The sequence below is a fragment of the Anguilla anguilla genome, chromosome 15 (assembly GCF_013347855.1).
Source record: "Anguilla anguilla isolate fAngAng1 chromosome 15, fAngAng1.pri, whole genome shotgun sequence".
Lineage (NCBI taxonomy): Eukaryota > Metazoa > Chordata > Actinopteri > Anguilliformes > Anguillidae > Anguilla > Anguilla anguilla.
In genome coordinates, this window is record NC_049215.1 from 5,137,501 (window position 1) to 5,150,000 (window position 12,500).

At 52.3% G+C, this 12,500-nt stretch overlaps 1 protein-coding gene across 6 annotated transcripts in view; it reads left to right on the forward strand.

The window, feature by feature from the left end:
* The window catches only part of nbeal1 (neurobeachin-like 1), a 60,027-nt gene that overhangs the window by 42,228 nt on the left and 5,299 nt on the right, over positions 1–12,500 (forward strand). For all 6 annotated transcript variants that reach the window (XM_035394095.1, XM_035394096.1, XM_035394099.1 and 3 more), the window contains 16 exons: positions 1,056–1,213; positions 2,102–2,226; positions 2,669–2,795; positions 3,242–3,390; positions 4,462–4,595; positions 4,737–4,838; positions 4,945–5,040; positions 5,339–5,463; positions 6,358–6,629; positions 6,907–7,016; positions 7,874–7,991; positions 8,830–8,927; positions 9,378–9,494; positions 9,626–9,715; positions 10,193–10,302; positions 10,858–11,030. In XM_035394095.1, the coding sequence (XP_035249986.1) occupies positions 1,056–1,213; positions 2,102–2,226; positions 2,669–2,795; positions 3,242–3,390; positions 4,462–4,595; positions 4,737–4,838; positions 4,945–5,040; positions 5,339–5,463; positions 6,358–6,629; positions 6,907–7,016; positions 7,874–7,991; positions 8,830–8,927; positions 9,378–9,494; positions 9,626–9,715; positions 10,193–10,302; positions 10,858–11,030 (2,104 nt within the window). The remainder of the gene's footprint in view (positions 1–1,055; positions 1,214–2,101; positions 2,227–2,668; positions 2,796–3,241; positions 3,391–4,461; positions 4,596–4,736; positions 4,839–4,944; positions 5,041–5,338; positions 5,464–6,357; positions 6,630–6,906; positions 7,017–7,873; positions 7,992–8,829; positions 8,928–9,377; positions 9,495–9,625; positions 9,716–10,192; positions 10,303–10,857; positions 11,031–12,500) is intronic.

Consider the following 12,500-nt stretch of genomic DNA (forward strand, 5'->3'; position numbering starts at 1 on the left):
AGAGAGCTGGCCCTCTAACCTGCGCACAGGAGAGAGAGAGCTGGCCCTCTAACCTGCGCACAGGAGAGAGAGAGCTGGCCCTCTAACCTGCGCACAGGAGAGAGAGAGCTGGCCCTCTAACCTGCGCACAGGAGAGAGAGAGCTGGCCCTCTAACCTGCGTACAGGAGAGAGAGAGCTGGCCCTCTGACCTGCGCACAGGAGAGAGAGAGCTGGCCCTCTAACCTGCGCACAGGAGAGAGAGAGAGCTGGCCCTCTGACCTGCGCACAGGAGAGAGAGAGCTGGCCCTCTAACCTGCGCACAGGAGAGAGAGAGAGCTGGCCCTCTAACCTGCGCACAGGAGAGAGAGAGCTGGCCCTCTAACCTGCGCACAGGAGAGAGAGAGCTGGCCCTCTAACCTGCGCACAGGAGAGAGAGAGCTGCCTCTCTAACCTGCGCACAGGAGAGAGAGAGCTGGCCCTCTAACCTGCGCACAGGAGAGAGAGAGCTGGCCCTCTAACCTGCGCACAGGAGAGAGAGAGCTGGCCCTCTAACCTGCGCACAGGAGAGAGAGAGCTGGCCCTCTAACCTGCGCACAGGAGAGAGAGAGCTGGCCCTCTAACCTGCGCACAGGAGAAAGAGAGCTGGCCCTCTAACCTGCGTACAGGAGAGAGAGAGAGCTGGCCCTCTAACCTGCGCACAGGAGAGAGAGAGCTGGCCCTCTAACCTGCGCACAGGAGAGAGAGAGCTGGCCCTCTGACCTGCGCACAGGAGAGAGAGAGCTGGCCCTCTAACCTGCGTACAGGAGAGAGAGAGCTGCCTCTCTAACCTGCGCACAGGAGAGAGAGAGCTGGCCCTCTAACCTGCGCACAGGAGAGAGAGAGAGCTGGCCCTCTAACCTGCGCACAGGAGAGAGAGAGCTGGCCCTCTAACCTGCGCACAGGAGAGAGAGAGCTGGCCCTCTAACCTGCGCACAGGAGAGTGTAGTGGAGAGGCTTGCGTAGGTTTTAAGGACTGTCTCTGAGTTCCTGTTCTTTGCCCCTCCCCTCCCCTCCCCCTCCTTGGCCCCTCCCTCAGGAGCAGTTTCTGGAGCCCTACTCCCGGCGCGGCCGCCAGGAGAACCTGCGCTACAACAGCATGCTGAAGCAGCTGCACAGCCAGCACAGCGCCGTCCTCAGGCAGTGGAAGGCAGCGCGGCGCAGCCTGGTGTGCGAGAGGGGCCCCTGGGCTGACAGGTAACCGCGGGATACGGGCCGGGGCCCCTGAAAAACAAACAGCATCATACAGGAGTCCACCTCAGTCACGCAGTGCGTGTAGGACAGGAGTGGCTGGGAACAGTTACCAGAGTATTCTGCTTTCATTGTTACTAAGCACACTGTTGACTTCATTGTTACTAAGCACATTGCTATTTTCATTGTTTTCAACCACTAAGTTGATTTCATTGTTACTAAGCAAATGATAAATGGACTGCATTTGTATAACGCTTTTATCCAAAGCGCTTTACAATTGATGACTCACTCACCCATTCACACACACACACACACATTCACACACCAACGGTGAAAGGCTGCCATTGAGAGCAGTTAGGGGTTAGGTGTCTCGCTCAGGGACACTTTCGACACGCCCCAGGGCGGGGGATCGAACCGGCAACCCTCCGACTGCCAGACAAACCGCTCTTACCTCCTGAGCTAGGTCGTACTGGATCCTCTGCTGTTCTCCGTATACACCAAAAGCGGTTGATTTCGCAAATTAACTGAATCTCACCGTGGGTCTAAACTGGTTGCTGTGTTCACGGCTGGTCATGGGGACCTCTGGTCCAGGGCATTCTGCTCTCTGTCCACACTGCTGTGGTGGCTGGACCCTGATTGGGCCACCTGCTCAGAAGTGTGTGGGGAGATAGGCTTGTGCATTGAAAAGCACTTCACTTAGAGTGGAAAAGGTGGAATTTTACAGTGGCTGGACACTGATTGGCCACCTGCTCAGAAGTGTGTGGGGAGATAGGCTTGTGCATTGAAAAAAACACTTCACCTAGAGTGGGAAAAGGTGGAATTTTTTTTGGTGTGGGATTGTGGGATAGCGGAGGACTCAGCGCGTGTGTGTGTGTGTGTGTGTGTGTGTCGCAGGCAGCAGGGTGAGATGCACTGGCGCGTCTCCAGCGCGGAGAACTACTCGCGCATGCGCCTCAAGCTGGTGCGCAACCACAACTTCGACCCGCACGCCGAGGCCAGCGCCCTGAGGGACAACCTGGGTGAGAGCCCTGCGCTAACCCTGCGCTAACCCTGCGCTAACGCTGCGCTCGTCTCCGCGTTCGTCCGGTGCCGTCTGCTGCACCTGTACGGCTCAGTCAACTGAGTCAAACACAAAAACCGCTATCAGGGCAAAAAAACCAGGCCTAAAACCCTGCTTGCCACCCCATTACATTACATTACATTACATTACAGGCATTTAGCAGACGCTCTTATCCAGAGCGACTTACACAACTTTTACATAGCATTTTTACATTGTATCCATTTATACAGCTGGATATATACTGAAGCAGTGCAGGTTAAGTACCTTGCTCAAGGGTACAACGGCAGTGTCCTTACCCGATAATCAAACCTACGACCTTTCGGTTACAAGCCCAGTTCCTTACCCACTGTGCTACACTCCGTCCTCTCCACTCCACACCGACCCCCCCCCCCCCCCCACAGGCGTGCAGCAGCAGCAGGACTGCTCCCGGGCCCTGCTGCTGGAGGCGGTGAAGCAGGCCAAGGTGAGCGACCTGGAGGAGGACACGCTGGAGCTGCCCGAGGACGACCCCGGCGGGGGCAACAGCCTGTGAGTGTGTCAGCAGCTTTACCCCTCCCCCCCCAGGGGGCTCCCCTCCGAAATGTGCCTTTGTGTGGGGCGAATCCACCTGCTGCAGCGCTGCGCACTGTGAGGGCTAACGCGTCTGTTCTGTCTCTGTCTGTCCCTCCATCCGTCTGTCTGTCTGTCTGTCCATCCGTCTGTCTGTCCATCCATCCGTCTGTCCGCCCACCCATCCATCTGTCCTGTCTGTCTCTTGTCAATTTGTCCTTCCATCTGTTCTGTTCTCTGTCTGTCTGTCTGTCCATCCATCTGTCTGTCTGTCTCTTGTCAATTTGTCCTTCCGTCTGTCTGTCTCTGTCTGTCTGTCCATCCATCCGTCTGTCCGCCCACCCATCCATCTGTCCTGTCTGTCTCTTGTCAATTTGTCCTTCCGTCTGCCTGCCTCTGTCTGTCCGTCCGTCCGTCCGCTTCAGGAGCGAGGCGGAGGAGGCGGGGCAGCGGGAGAAGCTGGTCATGTCGGAGGACTGCGAGCTGGTGACGGTGATGGACGTCAGCCCCGGCCGGCTGGAGCTCACCACACAGCACATCTACTTCTACGACGGCGGCGCCGAGAAGGAGGAGGGTACGAGGGCGGGGCTAGCTTGGGGGGCTCTGGGGTGCTGCTGTGTACTGGTAACCCCCTAAACGATGTCCCTATGAAAAGCAATCCTCTTTATTCCTTTCGTTTGTTTGTTTGTTTTTACATCGGTACCATCGTTTACTGGTACCCCCTAAACGATGTCCCTATCAAAAGCAATCCTCTTTATTCCTTTCGTTTGTTTGTTTGTTTTTACATCGGTACCATCGTTTACTGGTACCCCCTAAACGATGTCCCTATCAAAAGCAATCCTCTTTATTCCTTTCGTTTGTTTGTTTGTTTTTACATCGGTACCATCGTTTACTGGTACCCCGTAAACGATGTCCCTATCAAAAGCAATCCTCTTTATTCCTTTCGTTTGTTTGTTTGTTTTTACATCGGTACCATCGTTTACTGGTACCCCGTAAACGATGTCCCTATCAAAAGCAATCCTCTTTATTCCTTTCGTTTGTTTGTTTGTTTTTACATCGGTACCATCGTTTACTGGTACCCCCTAAACGATGTCCCTATCAAAAGCAATCCTCTTTATTCCTTTCGTTTGTTTGTTTGTTTTCACATCGGTACCATCGTTTACTGGTGCCCCCTAAACGATGTCCCTATCAAAAGCAATCCTCTTTATTCCTTTCGTTTGTTTGTTTGTTTTTACATCGGTACCATCGTTTACTGGTGCCCCCTAAACGATGTCCCTATCAAAAGCAATCCTCTTTATTCCTTTCGTTTGTTTGTTTGTTTTTACATCGGTACCATCGTTTACTGGTACCCCGTAAACGATGTCCCTATCAAAAGCAATCCTCTTTATTCCTTTCGTTTGTTTGTTTGTTTTTACATCGGTACCATCGTTTACTGGTACCCCCTAAACGATGTCCCTATCAAAAGCAATCCTCTTTATTCCTTTTCGTTTGTTTGTTTGTTTGTTTGGTCCCAGTGGTGGATCATGGTTTTGTTTGGCTAGTTGCAGTTCTGGGAGATGGTCATGTTTGTTTGGTCTTGGTTATGGGGCATGGCTGTGTTTGCCTTGTCTGAAATGTGGGTTGTGACTGTGTGTGTCGGTCCCAGGTGTGGGTTACGACTTTAAGTGGCCGCTGTCGCAGATCCGGGAGATTCACCTGCGCAGGTACAACCTGCGCCGCTCCGCCCTGGAGATCTTCCTCATCGACCAGACCAACTACTTCCTCAACTTCAAGAAGGAGGTGATTTCCCCCTGCGGCCCCCACTGCTCCCTCCCTTTATCCTTTATTTTGTTACATAAAGCTTTATTTAACATGCGCTCATCCCAGAGCAGGTGGCTTGATGGGCGGGGTCTGTGTTAACGGTTGTGTTTTGATTGACAGGCGAGGAACAAAGTGTACAGTCGTATCCTGCTGCTGCGCTCTCTCAACCTGTACGGGACGCGCTCTCCACAGGAGCTCCTCAAGGCCTCCGGACTCACCCAGGTCAGGGATCAGGGGTCAGGGGTCAGAGGTCGAGGGTCAGGGGTTAGATTTCACTGTTTCCCCCGGAGGAGCACACCTGTTGACTCATTCTCCCTCTCTTCCTCAGAAATGGGTGAACAGAGAGATTTCCAACTTTGACTACCTCATTCAGCTCAACACTATCGCGGGACGCACCTACAACGACCTGTCGCAGTATCCCGTGGTAGGCGCCCTCCTCTGGCTGCGGTTGGAACTGCACTGTGATTTGCTGTGAATGGCAAGGGAGGCTGAGAATATGTTGGAAAGCATTTAGTTGATTCCGATGTAGATCATCAGTGAGTGAAGAGTTTGAGCTGCTTCTGTAAATACCCAGCTGTGTGGAAAAAATTCAGTTTGCTAAATGACTAGAGGAATTATGATGGGATCTTTCTTTATTCTGTTATTAACAGCACTGTTCTTCTGTGTGTGTGTGTGTGTGTGTGTGTGTCTGTGTGTGTGTGCGTGTGTGTGCGCGCGCGCAGTTCCCCTGGATCTTGACAGATTACACATCTGAGGAGCTGGACCTCTCTGACCCGCGGGTGTTCCGGGACCTGTCCAAACCGATCGCCGTCGTCAACGAGAGGAACGCCAAAGCCGTGAGAGAGAAGTGTGTGCTCCTGACCTGCTCTCTGCTTCACCCGTGTGTGTGTGTGTGTGTGTGTGTGTGTCTGTGTGCACGCCCGTCTGTGTGTCTGCCTGTCTGTCTGTGTGTGTGTGTGTGTGTGTCTGTCTGTCTGTCTGTCTGTCTGTCTGTGTGTCTGTCTGTGTGTGTGTGTGTGTGTGTCTGTCTGTCTGTCTGTCTGTGTGTGTGTGCATGTGTGTGTCTGTCTGTCTGTCTGTATGTGTGTGTGTCTGTCTGTCTGTGTGTGTGTGTGTGCGTATGTGTGTGTCTGTCTGTCTGTCTGTATGTGTGTGTGTGTGTGTGTGTATCTGTCTGTCTGTCTGTGTGTGTGTGTGTGTGTGTGTGTGTGTGTGTCTGTCTGTCTGTCTGTCTGTCTGTCTGTCTGTCTCTGTCTGTGTGTGTGTGCGTATGTGTGTGTCTGTCTGTGTGTGTGTGTGTATCTGTCTGTCTGTGTGTGTGTCTGTGTCTGTCTGTCTGTGTGTGTGTGTGTATCTGTCTGTCTGTGTGTGTGTATCTGTCTGTTTGTCTGTGTGTGTGTCTGTGTGTGTGTATCTGTCTGTTTGTCTGTCTGTTTGTCTGTGTGTGTGTCTGTGTTTATCTGTGTGTCTGTCTGTTTGTCTGTGTGTGTGTCTGTGTTTATCTGTCTGTGTGTCTGTGTGTGTGTATCTGTCTGTCTGTCTGCTTGTCTGTGTGTGTGTCTGTGTTTATCTGTGTGTCTGTCTGTGTGTCTGTGTGTGTGTATCTGTCTGTGTGTCTGTGTGTGTGTTACTTGTACTCGGTATGTGCTGGTATTTCTGTTGAAAGGGCCATGAGGCAATCTGAGCCTGGTGTGTGAGGTAAAGTGTTTGTAATGGGGCCTCTTGTCTCTCTCCCCTGCAGGTATGAGAGTTTTGAGGACCCCACGGGGACCATCGACCGGTTCCACTACGGCACGCACTACTCCAACGCCGCCGGCGTCATGCACTACCTGATCCGCGTCGAGCCCTTCACCTCGCTGCACATCCAGCTGCAGAGCGGCAGGTTCGACTGCGCGGATCGCCAGTTCCATTCCATTCCCGCCACCTGGCAGACCCTCATGGACAACCCCAACGACGTGAAGGAGCTCATCCCGGAGTTCTTCTATTTCCCAGAATTCCTGGAAAACCAGAACGGTACGTCAGTGCCGCTGGCTGTGGTTAGCACGCCCGTGTGACTGGATACCCAGTGAGTACTTCGACCAGGGCGGTCTGTGCAGTGATCACTTTTACTGGGTGTGCAGTCTACCTCTGCTCTCCATAAAGACACTGCAGTGACACGCCCAGCAGACGCCTGTCTCCCTGAGGCCTGGCATCCCTCTATCACGCTCCCCCTCCTCTTCCTCTTCGGTGCATTCATCCCGCAGACGCTCTAGAGTCTCTTACAGAATGGTCTTCCTCCCTCTTCCCGCAGGGTTCGACCTGGGCCGCCTGCAGATGTCCAAGGAGAGGGTCGATGACGTCATCCTTCCCAAATGGGCCAAGTCCCCCGAGGACTTCATCTACAAGCACAGGAAGGCCCTGGTGAGATGCAGCTCAGTCTTACTCAGCCTGGGGAGGCCTTCTACTGTCTGTGCTCTACCCCTGAGTATCAGCTTTATGAGCGCTGGCCTACTTACAGGTTCACCATCCAGCCTGTTTATCTACCTGCTTACAAACGTGTTCTCCTGGCCTACCTGCATACTCTCAAAACAGTGTGTTCAGCTGGCCTACCTGTATACCCTCTATACACAGTGTGTTCACCTGGCCTACCTGCATACTCTCTATACACAGTGTTCGCCTGGCCTACCTGCATACTCTCTATACACAGTGTGCTCGCCTGGCCTACCTGCATACTCTCTATACACAGTGTGTTCACCTGGCCTACCTGCATAACCTCTATACACAGTGTGTTCGCCTGGCCTACCTGCATACTCTCTATACACAGTGTGCTCGCCTGGCCGACCTGCATACTCTCTATACACAGTGTGTTCACCTGGCCTACCTGCATAACCTCTATACACAGTGTGTTCACCTGGCCTACCTGCATACCCTCTATACACAGTGTGTTCACCTGGCCTACCTGCATACTCTCTATACACAGTGTGCTCACCTGGCCTACCTGCATACTCTCTATACACAGTGTGTTCACCTGGCCTACCTGCATACCCTCTATACACAGTGTGTTCGCCTGGCCTACCTGCATACCCTCTATACACAGTGTGCTCACCTGGCCTACCTGCATACTCTCTATACACAGTGTGTTCACCTGGCCTGCCTGCATACTCTATACACAGTGTGTTCACCTGGCCTACCTGCATACTCTCTATACACAGTGTGTTCGCCTGGCCTACCTGCATACCCTCATTAAGTTACTGTGCTGTCCCTGTGTTGTGTAACAGGAGTCTGAGTATGTGTCCGCCCACCTGCACGAGTGGATCGATCTGATCTTCGGCTACAAACAGCGAGGCCCTGCAGCTGTGGAGGCCCTCAACGTCTTCTACTACTGCACGTATGAAGGTACTGACGCTACAGACACGACTGGCAATACTGCACATATGAAGGTACAGACACTACAGACATTACAGACACTACTGCACATATGAAGGTACTGACACTACAGACACTACTGACAATACTGCACATATGAAGGTACAGACACTACAGACATTACAGGCACTACTGCACATGTGAAGGTACTGACACTACAGACATTACAGACACTACTGCACATATGAAGGTACAGACACTACTGCACGTATGAAGGTACTGACACTACAGACACTACTGCACATATGAAGGTACAGGCATTACATACATTACAGTCACTACTACTGCACATATGAAGGTACAGACACTACTGCACATATGAAGGTACAGACACTACTGCACATATGAAAGTACAGACACTACTGCACGTATGAAGGTACAGACACTACTGACATTACTGCACATATGAAGGTACTGACACTACAGACACTACTGCACATATGAAGGTACAGACACTACTGCACGTATGAAGGTACAGACACTACTGCACATATGAAAGTACAGACACTACTGCACGTATGAAAGTACAGACACTACTGTGCATATGAAGGTACAGACACTACAGACACTACTCCAAGTATGAAGGTACAGACACTACTGCACATATGAAAGTACAGACACTACTGCACGTATGAAAGTACAGACACTACTGCACATATGAAGGTACAGACACTACTCCACGTATGAAGGTACAGACACTACTACACGTGGCTCCTGTAATTTCTTCTTCCGCTATGGTGCACACCTTGCTATCCCAGAATGCTGTGCTCTGATCTCTTGCTCTCTGTGTTTGGTTGCTTCCCTGCAGGTGCGGTGGACCTGGACGCCATCACGGACGAGAAGGAGCGCAAGGCAGTGGAGGGGATGATCAGTAATTTCGGACAGACACCCTGCCAGCTGCTCAAGGTACACTGCCCCAAATGGGAGCGCCCCAATTGATATGCCTGATTAGAGTGTGCGTGAAACAGCCACCGCATTTCAGCTTTCATCCTTAAGGTCAGTTTTAAATGAAGATATGAGCGAATGTGAAATTACATTACATTACATTACAGGCATTTAGCAGACGCTCTTATCCAGAGCGACTTACACAACTTTTACATAGCATTTTACATTGTATCCATTTATACAGCTGGATATATACTGAAGCAATGCAGGTTAAGTACCTTGCTCAAGGGTACAACGGCAGTGTCCTTACCCGGGAATCGAACCTGCGACCTTTCGGTTACAAGCGCAGTTCCTTACCCACTGTGCCACACTCCGTCCTGAAATAGACCTTTCCACGCCGTTTTAAACGTGTTCTTTAGCGTGCGGGACGGTAACCTGTCGTGTAGGTGTCTGACGCTGTACCTCCATCAGGAGCCCCACCCGGCGCGTCTCTCGCTGGAGGAGGTGGAGAAGAGGAAGACGAGGCTCGACGCCTGCCCCCTCAGCATCTTCGAGCACCTGACCGAGCTCAAGTCCTTCTTCGTGGAGGTGCGGTTCCGGGCTTTGCCGTCGGCTGATAAAGCGTGGTCTTCGGTTTTGGTGTTGTTTGGTTGACGCGACACACAAGTCCCTTGCTTCCTAAATCACATGATAAGCTGAATTAAAGCGTTCTGTTCCAGGGCATCAGTGACAATGTGCCCCTGGTCAAGGCCGTGGTTCCCAAGAACCAGTCCCACTCCTTCATCAGCCAGGGCAGCCCCGACACGCTGGTGAGTCTGCTACCCTCCTGCCTGTTCCACTGTACCGTTTCTCAGTATGATGACAGACGCCCTTGGCCACTGTAGCGTAACGGGTTATTACATTACATTACATTACAGGCATTTAGCAGACGCTCTTATCCAGAGCGACTTACACAACTTTTACATAGCGTTTTACATTGTATCCATTTATACAGCTGGATATATACTGAAGCAATTTCGGTTAAGTACCTTGCTCAAGGGTACAACGGCAGTGTCCTACCCGGGAATCGAACCTGCGACCTTTCGGTTACAAGCCCAGTTCCTTACCCACTGTGCTACACTGCCGCCATAGTTTCATATAGTCAAATGGATTCAGATCTGCTACCTTCGGGCTACCGGTTCATTGATTTAACATATGTAGGTCTCTGACTGGCCCGGTGTGGGGTAAATCCCTGTGATTGGCCGGCGTGCGATTTGTGATGTAAGGCCTCTTGCTGCGCTCCCCAGGTGACTCTGAGTCAGAATGGGCTGATGGGGATGCACGCCTGGCTCCCCTACGACAAGAACATCTCCAACTACTTCACCTTCATCAAGGACCCCACCGTGGCCAGTCCCAAGTGAGTCTCCGCCTGTCCAGCAGCAGGGACAGCACCTCTGGCACGCGCTCAGCAGCTACGGCAGTGTGGACACTGAGGCTGTAAAGTAGGGGTGCAGTGGGGCACAGTAGTTGCTGTAGCTGGCACACACCAGCCAGACCTCTCCATTCTGTGACCTCTAGGTGCCTGATCCAACCCCCCTCTCCATTCTGTGACCTCTAGGTGCCTGATCCAACCCCCCTCTCCATTCTGTGACCTCTAGGTGCCTGACCCAACCCCCCCCACTTGTCGGTTTCTTCGTTGTTGTCTTCACGCTTACCGATTATAAATGGGCCTGCTGTGCCTTCTTGGTGATTTGACGCCTCTGTAGCCCTGAGACTAACACTGTTCCCCACTTGTGTCACCCTGGATAAGTGGTCCACTCTGTGATTGTACTGGAATGAAATCAGAACAAAATGTAGACTGCCTCAAAAGAATGTGTAGTGTTTTTTTTTACAGCAGCGTATAGATAATGAATAGTTGGACAGGTTTTTGGGGTGTAGTTACCCTTAGTCTTAATCTTTCCCCTCCCTGCAGGACCCAGCGCTTCCTGGGCGGGCCTTTCTCCCCGGAGGTGGAGGTGACGGCCCGGCTGTTTGTGGTGTCGCACGACGGGAAGCTGCTGTTCAGCGGGGGCCACTGGGACAACAGCCTGCGGGTCACCTCCCTGCTGAAGGGCAAGACTGTGGGCCAGCACATCCGGCACATGGGTACGGTCTGAGTGTGTTTATACAGCGCTGCTAACGCTAGCACATCCGGCACATGGGTACGGTCCGAGTGTGTTTATACAGCGCTGCTAACGCTAGCACATCCGGCACATGGGTACGGTCCGAGTGTGTTTATACAGCGCTGCTAACGCTAGCACATCTGACACATGGGTACGGTCTGAGTGTGTTTATACAGCGCTGCTAACGCTAGCACATCCGGCACATGGGTACGGTCTGAGTGCGTTTATACAGCGCTGCTAACGCTAGCACATCCGGCACATGGGTACGGTCTGAGTGTGCTTATACAGCGCTGCTAACGCTAGCACATCCGGCACATGGGTACGGTCTGAGTGTATTTATACAGCGCTGCTAACGCTAGCACATCCGGCACATGGGTACGGTCCGAGTGTGTTTATACAGCGCTGCTAACGCTAGCACATCCGGCACATGGGTACGGTCTGAGTGCGTTTATACAGCGCTGCTAACGCTAGCACATCCGGCACATGGGTACGGTCCGAGTGTGTTTATGCAGCGCTGCTAACGCTAGCACATCCGGCACATGGGTACGGTCTGAGTGTGTTTATACAGCGCTGCTAATGCTAGCACATCCGGCACATGGGTACGGTCTGAGTGCGTTTATGCAGCGCTGCTAACGCTAGCACATCCGGCACATGGGTACGGTCCGAGTGTGTTTATACAGCGCCGCTAACGCTAGCACATCCGGCACATGGGTACGGTCTGAGTGTGTTTATACAGCGCTGCTAACGCTAGCACATCCGGCACATGGGTACGGTCTGAGTGTGTTTATACAGCGCTGCTAACGCTAGCACATCCGGCACATGGGTACGGTCTGAGTGTGTTTATACAGCGCTGCTAACGCTAGCACATCCGGCACATGGGTACGGTCTGAGTGTGTTTATACAGCGCTGCTAACGCTAGCACGTCCGGCACATGGGTACGGTCTGAGTGTGTTTATACAGCGCTGCTAACGCTAGCACATCCGGCACATGGGTACGGTCTGAGTGTGTTTATACAGCGCTGCTAACGCTAGCACATCCGGCACATGGGTACGGTCTGAGTGCGTTTATACAGCGCTGCTAACGCTAGCACATCCGGCACATGGGTACGGTCTGAGTGTGTTTATACAGCGCTGCTAATGTTCAGCATGGATGCTCAGAGTTTGAATGCGGTGTTAATGTCTCTTACAGTTCTGTTGCTGTCGCTATTTGCGGTCACTGTTCAGAGATCTGTATTGGTCTTCGCTGTGGGCTCTGTGGTCTTAAGACCATTTTCCTGCAGGCCCCACAGCATTGTTGATGCTCTGTGTTAATGCTGAGCAAACAATCTGTTGTTCTTACGGTGCACTAAACATCAGTGTTAGTGCTGAGTAAATGCGCACTGAACGTCGGTGTTAGTGCTGAGTGAATGCGCGCTGAACGTCGGTTGTTAGTGCTGAGTGAATGTGCGCTGAAC